Below are 17,504 nucleotides of genomic sequence, written 5' to 3'. Positions count from 1 at the left end.
ACTCCTATGGGCTATGGGACCAAAATCTAGCACGGTGATGATAAGATGTTGTAACAAACAGCAAAAAGCCACCAGTACTGTTGTGTTCATATTTCTCTGTCAGATGGAGCAGCTGCTACGTGTGTCTCCCTGAGTAGCAGCTTAGTAAATGCACTGAATCACATTTTTAATCTCTTGTCCCTGCCTCTCTAGGGAAGTGAGTTAAGGATGTGTAGAGGAACAGTGCAAATAGTTGTCTTCTCAGGAAAAAAAGTAGTTTAATTCAAGCCAGTATTGAAAAAATGGGTAAAATAATATTTAAGCTGTTACATGCAGAGATATTGAGGTAGTAGTCTGTATATCAGTGACCATTTAGTCTGAAGATAGTGTTTATTAACAGCAATACATTAGATACCATATAGATAAGCAATACAAAGATAAGAGATGCTTTACCTGGGATGATGATGTCAAGCTTGGTAAATGCCAAAAATGCAGAAAGAAGGGCAAATCCATAGGAACAGACAGCATACCGGGCAGGAGAACAGCAAGAGAAGAGATCTACAGAGACAAAAATCGGTGTTTTCTTTGGAAAACAAAACAAAACAAAAAAAACTAAGACAGAGAAGTAATGTAGAGTTAAAGTTCTGGATTAAGATACTTTCTCCCTTTGGATCTGCAAAGTAGAATTAACATCTGTGTCTCCCTCGAGCATAGAGGTCAGTTACAGAGCTTTATTCAGATGGTGGAGTTTGATAGATTAAGATTAGATAAATCCCAGGGGTGTTTTATCTGAAATGTAAATACATGAATCAACATCTGAAGTGTAAGTACATGAAAAGAGTATGTGTAATTCTCACAACATATGAACTGGGTTTTTTGGTGGTTTGTTTGGGATTTTTTTACAATACTTTGCTGCTTCTACTGGATTAAGTGCCTGCATGCCCATAGGTGTTGCAGAAAAACTGGTGTACATTTTTCTGATTTTACTTCTATTTGCCCTTAGGATTTCCCTAGAGTAGACATATTTGAATTAAAACAATATTATCATAGCAGTATAAGTCAACAGAAGTGTTAGTATGGTGCCTATAGTTATAAAGGTTATTTTGTGGTGACGCCTTTTTCCTGGCATACAATAACGAAACCACAATTTTAGCATTAATTCCACTTTGGAGCAAGAGGAAATACTGATATAAAATCTTTGTATGTTACAGTAGTTACCTCACTTGCTACTTAAATGCAGCTGTTTCTGGCGATGTAGCATAGTTCCGCAAATACCCTGGAATAGTTTAGGATAAGTTTGAGAATAACTTATTGTGGTGAGACAAGTGGAATGAAAATACCAAAGTGCACAAGGATGCCTTGGTTTGTCCAAAGTACATTTGGTTGGAAAGTAATCATAAGGGATTCATGTAATATCTCCTCCAGAAATCTGTACAGAGCATTCCTTAGTGCTTTTTATTTATTTAAAACTATTTCATTTTACTTTATTGGAGGGGCATAGTTTAATAAGCATTAAAAAGCCTGACTGTGTGTTAGTGGTGTCCATCTGAAGCACGTGATGAACAAATAGTAATGAAATCTGTCCTTACTACGTGAACTTAAAAAAAACCCAAAATTACTGCTTTATTATAACTTCAGTCTTGAGTTTGAAAGTGTTTCCTTCAGGTGATATGTAATAGCTTTTTCTTTTTCTTTATACTTTTATAAACTTTCTTTAAAAATGTATTTTCTAATCCACTGAGAATCAGGAGCATCTATTACTTGTTATTGCAAGCTAGCTTGTTAATTTGATGAAGAGTCTGTCAGCATTTCTTCTGCATATTTTGTTCCTTTGTGAGCTTTAAAAAACTCCTGCTACACTGTATATTATTCAGCCGTTTGTCGGTTGAAACACTGCCTAAATGCTAGATTATATTTCCCCATTTTCAGGCCGTAGCTTTTTGTCTGACAACTCAAGTCTCGCAGCAATAACATCAAGTTCCTGCTATGCTTAGAAAAACACCACCCATTTAAAAGTATCATCTGCCACCATTTTACTGCAGAATGATAGATCTACTTTGGAGGGCTGTGATGTTTTGTTTGACTGACTAGCTGGTTTTGAGACATGAGGTTTTTACATAAATTCCAAAATGCTTTTGCCTTTCATGGTTGATCACTTTTTGGAAAAGGCAAAGTGGAAGATTTCTGGCTTACTGCCACCTCTAGAAGAGCCTTCAAGAAGCCCTTTTGGTATGTACTCATAGTACTAATATTAAGTTTTTAGAGACTTCACTACTTGGAAGTACTATCTCTGTTCTGTCACCAGTTTTATCTGTTAAATCCCAATGAGTGTGAAAAATGAGAAAAATCTGAGTCTGCTTGGCTGTTTTAACAGTATGTTGAGAATAGCCAGATTGCTGGAGAAGACTATTCTCTTGGAATTCTCAGCAGCCCGACCTCCTCATCTGTAGGCACATAGAGCTCATCTGAGTGTGTAAATAAAAATAAATAATGCAGTGAAAAAATATGCAGACTGTTTTGCTGAAGTGTTTAGATTTTTTTGATCTGCCATAACTAATTTAAATCTTCAGTTGGGTTTTGAGGCAAGGGGTCAGGTTTAAGGTGTTTGTAACTAAAGTTTTCCTGCTACTACGCCTTTCTACTTTTATATCCTATCATGATACCTTTTTTTCTGCAAATAAAGTCACTTTTATTCCCTCTCCCTTTCCTGCTTTGAAGAGAACAGTTGCTTCTCCTTTTATCTGAGATAATGAGAACAGAGTAGCTCTGGATTTTTTAAATCACTCTAATAGAGCTTCTTTTAGTGTATAGAATATCCTTTTTTTGTACAGGACTTTCATTTCTTTGTGCAGTGACTCCATCTTCAGCACTCCATATCTTACATGCTTTTTTAATTAGAAAAGAAAAAAGCAATTGTCATCCAAATGACCGTGGTCTGTCTTCTCTATTCGAGGCTGATTCACGGAGGGCAGCTGTTAAATGGCTTGGCGGGGCCAACTGTGATGAACGCGGCACCATTTCTTTCCACGACGTGGTTTTCTCCGGATGAACGTGCCACAGCAACGGCCATCGCGTCTCTGCTCAATTACCTGGGTGCTGCTGGCGCGTTTTTAGTGGGACCTCTGGTAGTGCCATCTCCTAATGGAACTTCTCACCTCTCGCTGGTGGCGCAGAGCAACACAGACCACATAAAGGACCGCATTGAGGCTGTGCTGTATGCAGGTGTGGTTTAATTTTTTTTTTTATTTAAAAATTTTATTTAAATTTTTTTTAAATTTTATTTAAAAAAAAATTAAAAATTTACATACTCTCATGTGTGTGTTTGGTACTTGTGAACCACTACCCTCTAGTGGCTGGTCTGCATAGAAAACAATTAGTAGCTGATGGAAAGTAATGAAGCGGTAAAATAATTTTTTTTTCCCCTTTTGTGCAGGAAAGATTTAAAAATAGCCTTCTGTACAGACTGATTCCAAATGAAGTATTTTGGTTGTTTGTATCAGCTGATGTTAGGAGAGCTTACACTTGCCCTGAGCTTCCAAACTGGTTTTTGCTTCTTGAATTTTCTTTTAAAAAATGTGTCTGTGACAGGTTGGGTTTTTTCTTTTGTTTCTGTAAGGATGGAAATCCAGTAGTCTTTCAGCATTAAATTATCTTCTGCATTAAATCAGTGTTAATATGACTTGCATATGCCTTTCAAATGTGATTAGATTAAGAATCGAACATTGAAAGTAAATTCAGTAGATTCTGTTTTTAACTAAAACCACATAATTCTTATCTGGTGAGCAATTTCAATGAAGTGGTAGAAGTTCGGTGAAAAAAAGTTCACCTGATATAACTTAGATTTTCCGTCCTTCCTCTTTTTCATGCAATGGCTTCTAACAGGTCTTTGTGTCGCTTACAGAAATCAGCAGCAAGCTTTAAGGAAAAAGAGTTGCTTAAGTGGCTTAAGTCTATGATCTGATTCTTAGTGGATATAAATTGGGATAGCGTTAAGAGCAGCTGAACTTTACCATATCATGGCAGTCCTACATGTGGTTGAGTTTTTCCTCCCCTTATAATTGCAGCCTCTGAAATTCAGCCAGGAGTTAGCCCTAAGTGTTCCAGAAGTCTTAAAGTATATAGAGTGTGTAGTTTATATGCAGGATTATGGGATTCAGTTAGCTGTTTGTGGTCATTTATTCCTGGATGTTATTCTTTTGGAAATTTTGTCGAGTTAATACTCCTGCTGGGTGAGGGCCACTTTACTGTTCGTTTTAAAGAAAACGTAGTAGAAGCTGGGTCACTATTTCAGCAAATATTTTTGAGTAACTTTTTACTGGACTCAAATGTATTGGAACAACAAAGAAATTTGGGTTGGCTAGGTCTTTTTCAGAGGTAAATATGATGTTAGACTCTGAAAATCTCATGGCAGATGAAGACAACAAGTGTGAAAGAAGGAAACATGAAGGCAAGTCAGCTTTTGTCCTGAGGAGCAGTAGATAAGGGGAGGGAAAATCTAGCCATTAGAGAAGTGCTTTAGCTCTCCCTCTAATTTTCAACAGGGAGAGAAGAATTTGTCCACCTAAAGAAAGTACAGTTTTGTGCCTAAAACCACTGTGGTGAGTCTGGTAGCACTAAAATGTTGCTTTCAGCAGCCCTTTAGGTTAACTTTCTCATCTGTTCTCTTCTGGGAGGTTTTCCTAAGCATTTTCTTCAGAAACCGTGATGTATCTTGTCCACCACCAAGGTTCAGAGGCGTCTTGCCTTCCCTGTGTCTCAGCACAGCTCTTTGTGCCTTTCTGAGCCAGCAAGGGTTTGGGAACATCCCATAGACCCGTTTGAGATTGATCCCAGCGTAAGATGATCCTACAGCAGCTCTTCAGCTTTCTAGAAAATGTTTTGTGGGGCATCTGTAGTTCTTAGTATTTGAAAGTGCTTTGAACAGAGTTAGATTTCTTTGTGCAGCTGCACTTGTGTTGTATGGAGTGCATCTTTTTAGGAGCTACAGCCCCTTTTGCTGTACAGGAAACAAAGAGCTGTTTCCTGAATGTTAATGACCTGCGGTGAATTGCTGTGATGGTGGCAAAACGTCCAATGGGTTTAAAATTGGTAGGAACTGTCAAAGAGGAGGTTACTTTGAATCTCTTGTGGGATTTGTCCTGTCTCACTTCCCCTGTTTCCCTGGAGAGCTGAAGGTGCAAGGTCCTTGCTGTCGCTTCCACTGTGCTCTGTTATGCCAGGTAGGCTCCAGAGGTGGAAGGAAGGCTGCTTTGTGGTGGGTGACTGCCTCAGGGTAGTTGTACACCTCTGTTCACCTGTGGACCAAAAAATACTTGATAGGCGTGGTAGGGTATTATATGTCCACTTAATCAGCTGGGCAGAGAATGAAGCTCAAACTGACTTCACAGATTGCTAATAAAGGTGTTACAGAATGTGACAGAACAAGAGCTGGACCCAGATGTCCCACTTCCCCACTTCTTTAGCAAGTACGGTCAGGCTTGGTTTGACTTCTCCTTTCAGATACTATGAGAAAGCCGGTTTCACAGGATATGCATTCTGCATTCCGAACAGAATTGTGTTTCTGGTGGAACTGGTTGCTTTTGTGTGAGGTAGTGTTAGATAAGGAGACTCCAAAAGTTAGTTGATGACTCTTAAAAGACTGCAGTGATGTGAATTGTTAACTTGAGATCAGTAACATGCCAAGAGTATGCTAATTTTCCAAAGACTTAACCTCAAACATGATTACGAAGCAATTGCTTATAAACTAATTCTGAAATTGCTCTGTTAACTCCAGTCTCTTCTATGTTTTTATAAATTGCTGTTCCTTTATTTCAAACAGGGACTAAGAGCTCAGCTGAATTACCACAGCCTCTTTCTGTGTTATTGCACATTCTGGTTCACAACTGAAATAGTACAGATGTAGCAAGTCAGGGTTGAATTGTATTACCTGGATTGCACAAGGAAGCTTGAATTCTTCTGGGCTGCAGCCAGAGCTTTTAGCTGTGTGCTTTTCTAAACATCAATACAAAATGATTATTTGTTTCAAAAAAATGCATGTGTGTATATGAAGTGCCCTCATTTGCTCTTTACATTCCAGGACAAGATGGGGAGGAGAGTTTCTGGGTTTGGGTAGGTTTTTGTGCTATAAGTAGCCTATCTGAAGGAAGAAGACCTTATATCAAGGAGGCTTGCGTCTCTGTAAACCTCTTTTATTCTGTTCAGGTCTTAGGCAGCAGGGTGCCTAATTCCTAGGCAAAGATGCAGACATCTCTCCATTTTGACAGTCACAGGTCACTGTGATGTGGAACCCAGCTTCTGTGAAGCATTCCAGATTCACTCTTCCACAAGAGATATACACAGTTGTATTTCTGCACACGGATTTATGCTGACTTGCCCAATTCCAAGATCTTTGCTTTATCCATTGTGCTGTTGAGAAGCCGATAGCTCCTGTGGAAAAGCTCCTCCTTTGTGACTGCAGCTCCCTCAGTCTCAATATTGACCTATTTGATACCTTTTTCTCTCCTGCTTACTTTTACTCTCTACTTAAAATCTAGAACTTGTCCTGGGACTGTAGTTTTCTTTAGCTACTCTGGTAGAGTAGATGATGATGGAGGTAAAAGTGTGGGTTTCCTAATGAGGAAGGAATGCTGCATGTAAGAAGCTGGATCTGGTTGGCAGTACCTCAGCTTTTGACAGGGGGCAAGTGTGTGATACACAGAGCTAAGATGGCACTAAAGACTTTTATTCTTCAATAGAGGGAGCTGCTTTAGTTTCCAAAGTGAAATCTGCTCTTTTTTTTTGTGCATGAGGGCAGGGCTTGCAAGGCAAATTTGTTGGCCTGGGAAGTATAACACTGGGAAACATTAAAGAGTTGCAAGAAGGTACTACAAGGACAGCATACTGAATTTAGTAATTAAAAATGAAATGTTACTGTACTGCTCTTACTGCAGCAATCTGACTGGCAGGAATCTTCAGGCAACCCATGGAAGAGCCCCCAGATGGGCACCTGTTATAAAATATTACTGTGACTTAAAAAATTGTCAATGTGTTTTACATTCTTTAGGAAAAGACCTAGCCTTTCCCCTTATGGCATTGCAGTATAATGAAGTTAAATAATAAGCACTTGGGCAAGGTTTATGGGTTTGTTTGGTCACATTCTTGTGAGCTATACCTGTCTGCAGTCTGAAATCTTCCTTTAATATATGTATACATGTACATGTGTATGCCTATAAACACATATGTAGACCTAGATGCAGGAGAAAGAGAGAAACAGCTTTTGGCAAGCCTTGCTTCCCTGTCTAGTATCATCCTGTAGTGACAAAGCATCTCATCCTTTTCTTAGATCTGCAGTGGTCAGTTACAGCCAGTTCTTTATTCACTACTCGTGGTCTCAAAAAGAATGAACACAAAGATAGAAATTAATCTGTTTTCAGGAGAACAGAGGAGATACAGCGAGAAGGTCTAGTTAAAGTGCCTTTGACCCTCAAAACATGCAATTAGTCCACATCAGAAAAGAGACACCACATAATTCAAAATTAATCCTTTAGTATTTGATTGTGAAGAATGGCATTTTTATGTTCCCAGTATGCCTTCACAATAAATTTACTGGAGACTTTTTTCCATATACCAAGTAGAAGCACTCCTTTCCCTTCACCATCTCCAGCTGATCCATTTAGACTGAGTGTTATTTACTTTTCAGTTTCCTGAATTTATTTTCTTCTGGTTTAGCAGAAGTGCTGGCGAAGTGCCATGTTCATATTGATTTATTAAAAAAGAAAAAAAAAAAAAAAAGAACGAACACAATTGAGTATCCAGCTCTGCTGGAATTTATTTGTAGTGTCAGTGAAAATTTCTTTGTTACAAGATCACAGGTTCTTTTAAGATAACACACTTCAGCTATACATCTTTCTCTCCAGCAGCAGCGAATCTTGTTTTCAGAGGGGATAGGAGAAATACCAGGACTGAGGACTGTGGAGAACATCATATACATTGTAAAAGGCCTGTAAAACAAATTAATTAGACTCACTGTGGGTAGAGTTGTTTTTCCTCAGAATGTCTGATCATGAGACTTGCTGAGTCTTTTCTGTGAAGTGCTCATCACTTTGCAAGTTCAGGTCCAAATTTCTGCTATAAAATTTTTCAAAGATCTAGAATACCTGCTGCTGAACAAGAGAAGCATCTGCAAACAGCTGTGTTTTTTCCATCTTTCTCGCTATTACCCGTGCTCTTTCTGTTCTTGAGCCATGGCTGCCCTTACGCTTTTCTCTTTATATTTTGTTGCCATGTAATACTGTTTGTGTCCGAGATGCTGCCTTGCTTGACCTTTTGTTTGCCTTCACCATCCTGTGTGCCAAGTAATTGTTGTTCCATGCCCTGGGGCTTCCCCAGTCCCATCTGTTTCAAGTCTCTAGCACGCTGTTACCTGCACTGTGTTACTTCCATTGTGAGGGAACGTGGCCAAATCTTCATAACGCAGCTCTCTCTAAAGAGAAAAAGCAAAAGTTTTCCTTTTGCTTCACTGAGTTCCCCAATTGTGAGCCTGGTGCTCTGCAGCTCCTGTCACTGGAATGGACTGCTGGTATTTCTTCATCTCTTTGATTCTCCATCTCAATTTGAAATCTCGCTTGGGGAGGAAAAAAGATATTCTACTTCAAGTTATAGAGTTCTGTTGTTGGGAGCAGCAAAGCACTTCTGGTGGGATTTATGTGTCAGAGGCTGGCTGATAACAATGCTGTACCAAAATAAGTCTTTTGGTGCTAACATCTGTTCTCGGTTTTGTTTTTCTTTGCCCTCTTGTTTAGAATTTGGAATGGTTTCCCTGATATTTTCCGCAGCGTTGGCCTACTTCCCCTCGCGCCCTCCATTCCCTCCCAGCGTGGCTGCAGCAAGTCAACGGCTCAGCTACAGGAGGAGTTTTTGCAGGCTCTTAAGGTAGGTCCTCACTGGGTTTCCACTTCAAAGCAGATCAGCACCTAAATAAATAAAAACAAGTGTGCTTTAATCTTCTCATTGAGCAAACAAGACGGTTTGTAGTGCTTTTAGACAAAATAAAATTAAATATTAATGCTGAGGCATAAAAGGATGCTAACTCCTAAGAAGCAGACATTAAATTTTAAATTATTTGGTATATCTCAAGCCTTCATGCCAGAGTCCTTCAGCACTAACACTGCTTTAGTCATCTTGTTAGCACGAATTTTCTCATGCACTGCTTCTGTTACATCAGATTACAGAAGATTTTCAACAGTGCGTGTACTGCTAGGTGTGAGATAACAATTGACAACACATGGCACAACTTCCCCATGCTTATTGTATTGGAGTGAGTTTGGGATTCGCTTGTCATGCAAAGAGTATTCAGCTGCTTTCATTCAGCCGTGGGAGCAATGGATAAGCTATCTGAAACTGTTATATGATCTATTAAATCTCATTAGTTGTATGTTAAAATGTAAAGTGGGAATAGGAGTGTCTCCAGATGTGTTTCTAGACAGATTCAAAGGTGAGTTAGTTTCCTTTAAATTTTTTTTGTTTTAAAAAGAAAAAATTATAAAGAAAGTAACGTTTCTAGCCTTGCAACTTTTCTCCCTCGGGCTCTTTTGATAAGACACGGTGTCGTCCCCTCCAGTTTTTGTACAATGTGTGTGTAATGAAAATCTGATCTCAGAGGAACAGCTAAAGCAACAAATAATAATGCTGAATAACTGTGAAGGTGTGTGCCCTGTATGTGGTACTGCACAGATGAACTTCCTGGGACAAAGAACCACCGCTCCAGTGGTGTGGAGTATGGCTGACTTCACTGGGGAACTTCAGGCTCTTGCTGCAGCGATTTCTTTGGCGATGTGGTGATAGGAGCTGAATCTACGTACAAAGGGCTGCTTGAAACTTGATCATTGTGGAGCTTATGGCATTCTGTTATTACAGACCTATTGTGGGTTTTACTTTCTAAAAGTGTGTTTACAGCCAGCAAAAACAACTCATTCCTTGATGTCATTGTTTTTGTTTTTTTCTTTTGTTTTTGGAGGCTTTTGTTTCAGTTTGGGGGAGTAAATAGTTGCCAAGATGCTTAATCCTGTGTGGTCATTCTGGAACAGGCTGGCAGTTGGGAGAAGGTGCGAGTACAGCTGGCTGCTTAGCTTGCAAAGTGACCTACTCAGGATATTAAAAAATAGCAATGCCCATAAGGACACTTAGCACACACAATAATGCTGTTAAGCACCCAAGCTAGTGTGTGGTGAGACCCTGCCTGAGGGCTGTGTTGTAAAAATGTTGCTGTTGAACAGAAATCCAAACAGCAACTGACTCCACAGGTGACTTATAAAATTTCTGTTGACAGTACTCTGGGAGCTTTATAACCATTAGATTCCTTGTTCAAAGTGTTGTAAACAGTGGACCTGAGATACTTGTAAAGTCAGGAGGTAAACAGCAAAGCTGGCTTACTAGTCACAATCAATGACACTTAAGAAAACAAACTGGACACTTAAATAATGAGCATAGTTTATAGTGTCTCCAAGTACCAAGAGATATTTTGAAATGCGGTCCGGTAGCTCTCCCTTCTCTCTGGTCTTTATGCATTCTTCCATGCTGCCCCTTATCAAAGGCACTTCTTCATTCCTCTGTACATGAAGTAATCAACAGTTCATCGTTAAATCCACTTATCTTGGGGAGGCTTTCAGGAACAATCCATCAAGCAAGTGGGTTTTATAAAAGAAAATGGTATCTGCCATGCTTCAAGAGAAATCCATCATCTGGTTTTTTAGGCTTCTAAGCTGTGTTGCCTGCCTAATCTAGGCTTCATAATTCTTGGCACAGAGAGCCTTTCTTTTGACTTAATGGTGTAGACTGAAGGTAATCAGCTGATGAGTACCAGGAAATCATGATTTCCTCCTATTGCTGACTTACCCTCTGGTATAAGAACTGTGTGTAAGGCATTTAGGATGTGTGTGAGCTGGTGGGCTGACCCAACTATGCACCAGAAAACAGTCATGACAATTGAGATGTTCATTATTTCCCTCTTCTCTACTCCAGGCTGCAGTTTTATTATTTCAAAATAAAGCTGTAACTTTACCATTGAAGTAATTGACCTTTTTCCTTGGACGCCAAAGGGATCTATCACATCTTTGCAACTCCCACACTTCTTCATGCCTTCAGGTCCTTGGGCAGTCATCTTCATGAGCTCCTTCTTGCAGAGTTGTATTACACATCCCTTCTTAGGGTCAACTGTCCCCGTAGGCCATTTTTGGGGGCTTGCTTAGGGACTTGGTGGTTGTTCTTGATTTGGAGGATTCCTGCTTCTGACAGATTATAACAATTAGCTGATCTCTGGTTATCTCCTGATACCAACTCTCACAGCCTGCAGTGGGAGACAACAGATTAGTCATGGTTTGGGAGCTAAGCCCAAATATTTTAACAGTCGATTGCACACTATGACAAGTGTAGTTTGAATTTCCGTTAGAAAAAGTATGGTGCTTTCTCTGTTTCTTGGGTGAGGCAAATATGACTTTTTTTTTTTTCTTTCCCCTCACATTTCAGAATACACCACAGATTTCCATGGAAAAAAAATCTAATAAAAGTAAATAGTTGCTAAGCCGTAAAATCTGTATTAAAAAAAAAGTCATGATTTTTGCTTTGAAGTAATTAGATGCTTTTAGCCAATTATGTGCCTTTTATATTTTCAAGTAGTGTATATATTATGTAAACAATTTTGAAATTTCATAACAGTTTTTGTACATCATTATTTCTTTAATGACACTTTCATATGACATCACCATCTAGTGATGGAAGCTGCTCAGAGTGTACCTGATGTTAATAGGCCCTGTCAAAGTTATTCTGAAAATGATGACTGACTTTGACAGGACTCCCCTCTGAACCAGCCTGTCTTACAGATTCTAGTGGTGTTAAGTAGGTTTTTGAAAAAACAGACGTAAAAAGCCAATTCATATTCCAGCAGAATGGTTTAACAGAGAGGCTAATGCGGATATCCTGTCAGAAGGGCTGATACGGTGGAAAACAGTGTGGGTTCACCAACTGATGGTGTGACAGACAGCACATTTTTCTATTTTCAGTAAGCAATTGCAAAATTGCAAAAACAAATACAAGAGACTGGAGCGATGAAAAGCAGAGCTGCTGCTTAAAATGCATGTTTCAAATGGCTTTGCGTTTAATGTAGCCAGTGCTAGCTCTTGCTGGACAAGGGGACTGAATGACATCTGGTGATCGGTACTGCTCTGTCACTGCCATGCATCCTTTCTTCTGGTCACCTTCCTTATTCTGGAGACTAGGCAGGGTGGCAGCTTCTGTCATTGGAGGGTGTCGTGATGCAGAGCTGGTTCTCTAGTATTGGTACTAGGAGCTGGACATGGCACGGAGCAGCTGTCCCACATGCCAGTCTGTCTCATTGCTTGGTTTACAGAAGACAAATATGCCACAGGAGATGGCGGTCAAGTAAGTTACAGAGTACTCACCCCCTCAAAAGTAGTTCTTGAGTGAAGATGAGGTTCAGATAGCCAAAGATTTTGGATATTGAGCAAGTGTTATTTTGGAAGAGTGCTTTCAGACTTGTTCCCTCTGCAGTCTATGACATGGCTATATAAGGTCCATGCAAAATGGACACTTTCCCCTTTATTTTACTCTACAGATGTTGAATCAGCTTTTACATGGATACTATTAAATAGCGTCAGAAAACCTGCCTTAAGAGATGCCAAGATGATAGAAGATAGACTAGGATAAGAGTATGGCATTCTTAAGAGAAAAGAAGTTGTCAGGAACACAGCAAACACTTCAGCATTCAGAGAAAGATAAGCAGTGTGTGGAAAAGCTGGAAGTTTGGGAGTTGTTTTTCTTTGCATTAAAAAGTAAATCTGACATGAATGATATTGGAAGAGGAGGATATGTTCATGCGGTAGAAATGTGTTATTCAAGAAGAGGATGTGTGAAAAAGAACAGTGCAAAAAAAAACGCTGGCTGGTGTGCTGTGTGTGGGTCTTCTGCTGCTCTTCTGCTGCAAACCTCTGAATGTTTTGGAGAGTATTTGAAGCTCTTTCTCTCCCTCTTGGCTTTCATAACTGTGTGCTATCAAATTGCTGCTGCATGTGAAGGAACTGGTACTGATCTGGATCAATTTTATGTAAATTTTTTGGGAAAGCAGGGTGGGGGGGCACAGTTTGTGGTTAGACATATCCCATGGGATAACCTTGGAATCTTCTTTTTAAAATATCAATGTTGCAGAGTCCACGGTGTATTTTTCTGGTTTTATTCCCAAATTGAAACATTTTTGAGAAAAAGTTGGATGACTCTTAGCGAAGATTTCACATTTGCTTTCTGTTATGGTGGGTGAGTGGGGGAAACTGGTGGTGGTATTTGTCTGCCAACTCTTGTTTAGCTGTGTACAATTATGATAATGACACAACTTTGCTTCATCTTCACTGAATACTAAAGGTTGAATAATTGAGAAGAAAAAGGAAACACGTTGACTGTTTAGAGCAGAATATTATATGTGTATCTGTTTTTTTGACAGTTCAAACTGTCAAAATTTTCCACTCTTGCAACTGTACCCATCTCATTCCCAGAGCTCTCTCTGCCTTTCACCAAAATAAAGAAAAGTAAAATGGCTTTAAAAAAGCAAGAAGTGGTTCAAAAAATATGAATCCCTGATTTTATTGTTGAAATACACTTTTTGTCATTTAAATTAGTGCTTATTGTTTGTAATATACAAACAGTGTAGGCTAAGTAGGTTGCCCATGCAAATGCATGGAGGAATTGCTTGTGGAAATGAAACACGTGAGCCTGGCATGTTAGAAAAATCTTTGAACTACGTGAGGAGACTGGCTTTTTTGTTATCACAGTGCTAAGGTAGTAACATCTCAGCCACATTAACTCCAGTGGCGTGGCTGGATACCTTTCTTGTTTTTCGTGGCTCACTCCTTCAGACCTCTGCTGTTTTTCTTGATGGGCAGAATATAGATTGTAGGGTGTAATTTACTCTAGCAACTGATCTTGGTGCAATTCCTAACATAAGTTGCAGCTAATTGCTTGTGTTTTGTCTTCACAGCAATTTCCGATTCTTGATGGTTGCTTTAGCCTATGCCATACCGCTGGGTGTTTTCTCTGGCTGGTCTGGTGTTCTGGATTTGATATTAACACCAGTTCACGTAAGCCAAGTAAGTATCTCCTCACTCATAATCAGCAGCTATTTTGTAAGTGACATGGTTTTATTTTGCACTAGCATAAGATTTTATCATGTTTTTGTTTAAGCTGCTATTAGTACATATGGACTATTTTTCTCCTGAAATTTTAAACAAAATAAACTGTAGCTTTGGCATCCCAAACTCATGATTCTCCCTGCTGATTCTCCACCAGCGGTGGGTATTTTCAGAACTGTGTGCACCTTTTGGCAAGAAGGAAGAGGCAGGTAAACAAACAGGAGTATTGTTGGCTGCTCCATCTTTAGTAAAAGAAAATAATCTTTACCAGGTGGAAAAGATGAAGTGGGGAGAAGAGGGTTTCTAAGCTGTTGATAGTGTTATAAAAATCCAAAGGACATTACTCAGATTCTATAAAGAGGTCACATTTAGGGCACAGGCTATTTAGTCATAGTTTCTTTTAGTGAATTTATTTCCTTTTGAATATCCTAGAAAAAGTCTTGCATTTCAGATTGTTGTCGGGGGCTGTTGCGAGCAGCTCCTGCACACCATTTGTTTTGAAAGTAATATCTTAACATCTTATTTTCTCAGCTTTAACACATTTCTCTGTTTTGTTTTGTTTTCCTGTCAGGTAGATGCAGGCTGGATTGGATTTTGGTCTATAGTTGGAGGCTGTGTTGTTGGCATAGCGATGGCAAGGTGGGAATAATTACATGTCCTTCTCCATTTCTTCAACTCTGATTGTCATTTAGCTTATCCTTTTAATAACATAACTTGTTTTTTCTCATCTTCTAGAAACTTGAAATGCAAAATGCATTCTGGGGTTGTGATATAGTTCTTCTAAGGCGATAATTTGTATATTCTGTGTTAGAGGTTGAGAACTCCACACATGTGTACCTCAATTTGGCAAGTCATACTGTTACTCCTGACAAGTGATTCCTGTATGCTCCTTTTAAACACAGTTCTTGTGAATTCAGCTGCCTGGTACGAGGGAGAACTCACTGTAGCACATTTGGAAAGCACTGCAGAAATTAGTGTCTGTCTCCTTCCACCAATACTTTTGGGCATATTGATTCCCAAACGGATATTGGGAATGTAGCACAGGCAGCCTACCCACAATAATGTTACACTCCTCCACAGAGAAATTAGTCTGGACTCATTTTGTCCAGATTGCTGGATTCCTATATGACCTAACTGGTTTTTGCTGTACTGATATGGGCTACAGTATGCATGTACCTATGCTTTTAAAATATCCAAATACAGCTCTCTCTGGTAGTTATGAATGCTGATAAGATGTGGAGTGGAAAAGCAAAAAATGGATTGCCCTTCAAAAAGGCTGCTGCTTTTTCTTCGTTGAGATCCCCTTTAAAAAAAGAGGCAGGGGGAGGGAGAAAGTCTTTCAGGAGGTACTTGAACAGTGAATTTATAAAACTGATTAAAACCAATCGCATGTTCCCCTTGGATCGAGATATCTAAGCATTGTCCTGGCTTCTCTGTGTCCACTCTTCAGACTCCAGTTCTGCAGTGAGTTTAGCACAAGGGCAGAGGTCTGTCATTGTTGCAGTCATTGTGGGATTGTGGACCCAGAGGGACATCTTTTTAGGACAGAAATTGAAGCACTATTTTCTCACTTGCTGTACAGCATCAGAGTACACAATGCCTAAAGAAATGTGAGGTTTCTCATCCTGACGTTTTGCAGGCTGCCTAGCAACTGTGATGGAGGAGAGGAAAAAACTCCTGACCTAGGGGAAATAAGCGCTTCCCTCCTGTCCACTCTAGATGCAGGCCAAAGGACTTAATCTGTTGAAACAAAGTTCCTCTAAAAAGACTTGCTTTTGATTAGCTAAGCTCAGATACCAGGTTTTCTCTCTGAGAGAAGATGTTTAAAACCAACTGCTGTAAATGACACAGATGCCATAGAAGGTTACATGTAGTGTATGAGTTTAATCTTTTCCATCGTGAATTCCTCTGGTGTATTTGCAATGTTTCAATGGTAGAGGGGCACCCTTAGCAGCTCACTTAACTTTGTTAGGAGAGAATCTGCTGACTCAATGCCAACATGCAAATCTCAATCTTTATGGTAATTAATTTATTTAATATATTGCCTGGATTAGGCTTCAGGAAATGCTGACAGTCTCTTTAACTGCTTCAAAGTTGATTTCAAACTTTGTTGAATACCAGTATTTTGTAGCATTTGGAGCTTTGCTTTTGAGTAAATTAAAAGAAAATACCAACAGTCTGTCTCCAAATATGTCTTTCTAGCTTGGGTGATACACAGTTCAAATGGGAGGGTTTGCATACAGAAAGGGAGGGAGGAGGTGATTTGTCACTGCTGATGGATGACTCTCCCTCCTAGGCCTATTCAGCATTTATCTGTGTGGGGTTGAATCAATGACGAGTCTGACTGTAATCTGCTGAAAGTTGTAATTAGGAAAATTAAGTAATGATTCTTGTCAAGGCTGACAAGTTGATGTATTTCAGTGTCAGAAGTGTGATTTGCCAAGCAAGCAGCTCTTTCCCTTAACCACCTCTCAAGAAGCTGTTGGGTTTTGGCTTTTTTATCCTAATATTTTTTTTTTCTGCTGCTAATTTATCAAAGCAAACTTGGTGCAGTTTAGGAACATGCTCCTTCCATTTTTGACAATGCAGATTCTACCATTTAGAACCATAACAACCTGAGCCTTGCCCTGGAGCGTTTGGTCCTGCACGTCACAGTAGATGTTAAATCATCTATATTTAAAGTAATGCCCAGTTTGGAGACTTGTTTATCTGTCTCATTTTCAAAATGGTGCAAGTTTTCCTCAGCACAATACATAAATCCTCCTGCTCTCCACCCACTGCTGTCTTGATAGTCGTGAACTTCGATATGTTTAGCTAATTTGTGTGATGTATTTTTATAATTGAAAAGCCTGGGCTATTTTGGGCAGCTGGCAGGTGCTGTACGCTTTGCTCGCAGCTTTCAAATGATGCTGGTTTGAAGAAAAGCAGTGTCAAAGAGTGACATTCGTAACATTGCATGGAAACATAAATCTATTCCCTTTTCTCAGACTATTTTTTTTTTCCACATTTGCTAGTGATCATAGGTATTTCTGAGGTGGTGTCCTTCATGGCTCAGTTTTTTTTCCTGCTTTTAACCTGCAGTGTAGTCAAAATGTTGAAACTTCATGACATAGTGATAATTTCCTTAGCAACAGACAGTGTTTTCAGCAGCGCAGATTTGTGATTTTAACTGTAGGATCCAGTCTAGGGCTGGATTTATCATAGAATCAGAGTGGTTTGGGTTGGAAGGGACCTTTAAAAGTCGTCTCATCCAACCTCCCCGCAGTGAGCGGGGACACCTTCAACCAGATCAGATTTGCTGGGTTGCAGAAGACTGCTACCAGCAGCAGACTCAGAGGTCTGTGTCTGGGCAAG

At 39.6% G+C, this 17,504-nt stretch overlaps 1 protein-coding gene across 1 annotated transcript in view; it reads left to right on the top strand.

Annotated features, from left to right (window-relative positions):
* The window catches only part of SLC49A4 (solute carrier family 49 member 4), a 66,002-nt gene that overhangs the window by 30,441 nt on the left and 18,057 nt on the right, over positions 1–17,504 (top strand). The window contains exons 3-6 of the mRNA XM_086750724.1: positions 2,933–3,201; positions 8,760–8,889; positions 14,000–14,108; positions 14,722–14,789. Coding sequence (XP_086606850.1) covers positions 2,933–3,201; positions 8,760–8,889; positions 14,000–14,108; positions 14,722–14,789 — 576 coding nt within the window. The remainder of the gene's footprint in view (positions 1–2,932; positions 3,202–8,759; positions 8,890–13,999; positions 14,109–14,721; positions 14,790–17,504) is intronic.

This window comes from Chlamydotis macqueenii, chromosome 6, assembly GCF_036417535.1.
Source record: "Chlamydotis macqueenii isolate bChlMac1 chromosome 6, bChlMac1.mat, whole genome shotgun sequence".
Classification (NCBI taxonomy): Eukaryota; Metazoa; Chordata; class Aves; order Otidiformes; family Otididae; genus Chlamydotis; species Chlamydotis macqueenii.
Note: the sequence above shows the minus strand (reverse complement) of the source record. Positions and strands in the feature narration are given on the sequence as shown.